The sequence below is a fragment of the Procambarus clarkii genome, chromosome 93, assembly GCF_040958095.1.
Source record: "Procambarus clarkii isolate CNS0578487 chromosome 93, FALCON_Pclarkii_2.0, whole genome shotgun sequence".
NCBI lineage: Eukaryota > Metazoa > Arthropoda > Malacostraca > Decapoda > Cambaridae > Procambarus > Procambarus clarkii.
This window is the reverse complement of record NC_091242.1, coordinates 5,817,278-5,818,718: the sequence shown is the minus strand read 5'-3', so window position 1 is coordinate 5,818,718 and position 1,441 is coordinate 5,817,278. Positions and strand designations below refer to the sequence as shown.

The window sequence follows — 1,441 nt, the reverse complement described above, 5'->3', positions numbered from 1 at the left end:
ATGGGACCTCCAGTAATATGGGTATGGCAGCATGGGACCTCCAGTAATATGTGGTATGGCAGCATGGGACCTCCAGTAATATGTGGTATGGCAGCATGGGACCTCCAGTAATATGTGGTATGGCAGCATGGGACCTCCAGTAATATGTGGTATGGCAGCATGGGACCTCCAGTAATATGTGGTATGGCAGCATGGGACCTCCAGTAATATGTGGTATGGCAGCATGGGACCTCCAGTAATATGTGGTATGGCAGCATGGGACCTCCAGTAATATGTGGTATGGCAGCATGGGACCTCCAGTAATATGTGGTATGGCAGCATGGGACCTCCAGTAATATGTGGTATGGCAGCATGGGACCTCCAGTAATATGTGGTATGGCAGCATGGGACCTCCAGTAAAACTTGGCCACCGGGAACATCTAGTTATTAAAAACAAATGATTAAAAAATTGTCCATTGGCCATTGATTGTGTGTGTTGCGTCCGCCCCTGGCAGCCAGTCCGGCTCTCATCACCACCCTGGCAGCCAGTCCGGCTCTCATCACCACCCTAGCAGCCAGTCCGGCTCTCATCACCACCCTGGCAGCCAGTCCGGCTCTCATCACCACCCTGGCAGCCAGTCCGGCTCTCATCACCACCCTAGCAGCCAGTCCGGCTCTCATCACCACCCTGGCAGCCAGTCCGGCTCTCATCACCACCCTAGCAGCCAGTCCGGCTCTCATCACCACCCTAGCAGCCAGTCCGGCTCTCATCACCACCCTAGCAGCCAGTCCGGCTCTCATCACCACCCTGGCAGCCAGTCCGGCTCTCATCGCCACCCTGGCAGCCAGTCCGGCTCCCATCGCCACCCTGGCAGCCAGTCCGGCTCTCATCGCCACCCTGGCAGCCAGTCCGGCTCTCATCACCACCCTGGCAGCCAGTCCGGCTCCCATCGCCACCCAGACTTTATTGGAATTGTTTATATTTTTGATGGTCTCTTCGTCAACTTCTGGCTGTATCGTTTCCTGAAACACCAAAGCTTTTTGTGTGTGTTTTCTCAACCATAGCTTTTGTGTGCTTTCTCTTACATCCTTTTCTCTCTCTTATTTTCTTTCGTTGTATTTTGTTTATATTTTCAATTATTCTTATTATTACTCTCTCTCGCTTTCTCTCTCTCTCTCTCTCGCCCCACATGTCAGTTGCTTCATTGAGAAACTACCTGTGGTCGATCTCGATGGTCCGTTCGTTTCTGCTTAGGGTAAAAGTTATTTTTGTTTACAAACTGGCAAATCAGGAGACTTAGCAGCGTGGAGAGGGAAGGGCAGATAATCTTGTACAAATGGCTGTATTATTTCCAATTGAATATTAAGCTTTACGCACAAACGAAGTGTGTATTTTGTGATTGTTTCGCCTCTTTGTTCGTATCTCATTCGTAAAAATCGATAAATGGTGTTTGAGATATCC

General features: G+C 50.2%; 1 protein-coding gene across 1 annotated transcript; it reads left to right on the top strand.

Moving 5' to 3' along the window:
* Positions 1-1,006, top strand: LOC138359819 (P-selectin glycoprotein ligand 1-like). Its single transcript, XM_069319527.1, has 2 exons — positions 1-85; positions 495-1,006. The coding sequence occupies exons 1-2, from the start codon at positions 1-3 to the stop codon at positions 1,004-1,006; spliced, it is 597 nt and encodes a 198-aa protein (XP_069175628.1).
* Positions 1,007-1,441: the final 435 nt, after the last annotated feature.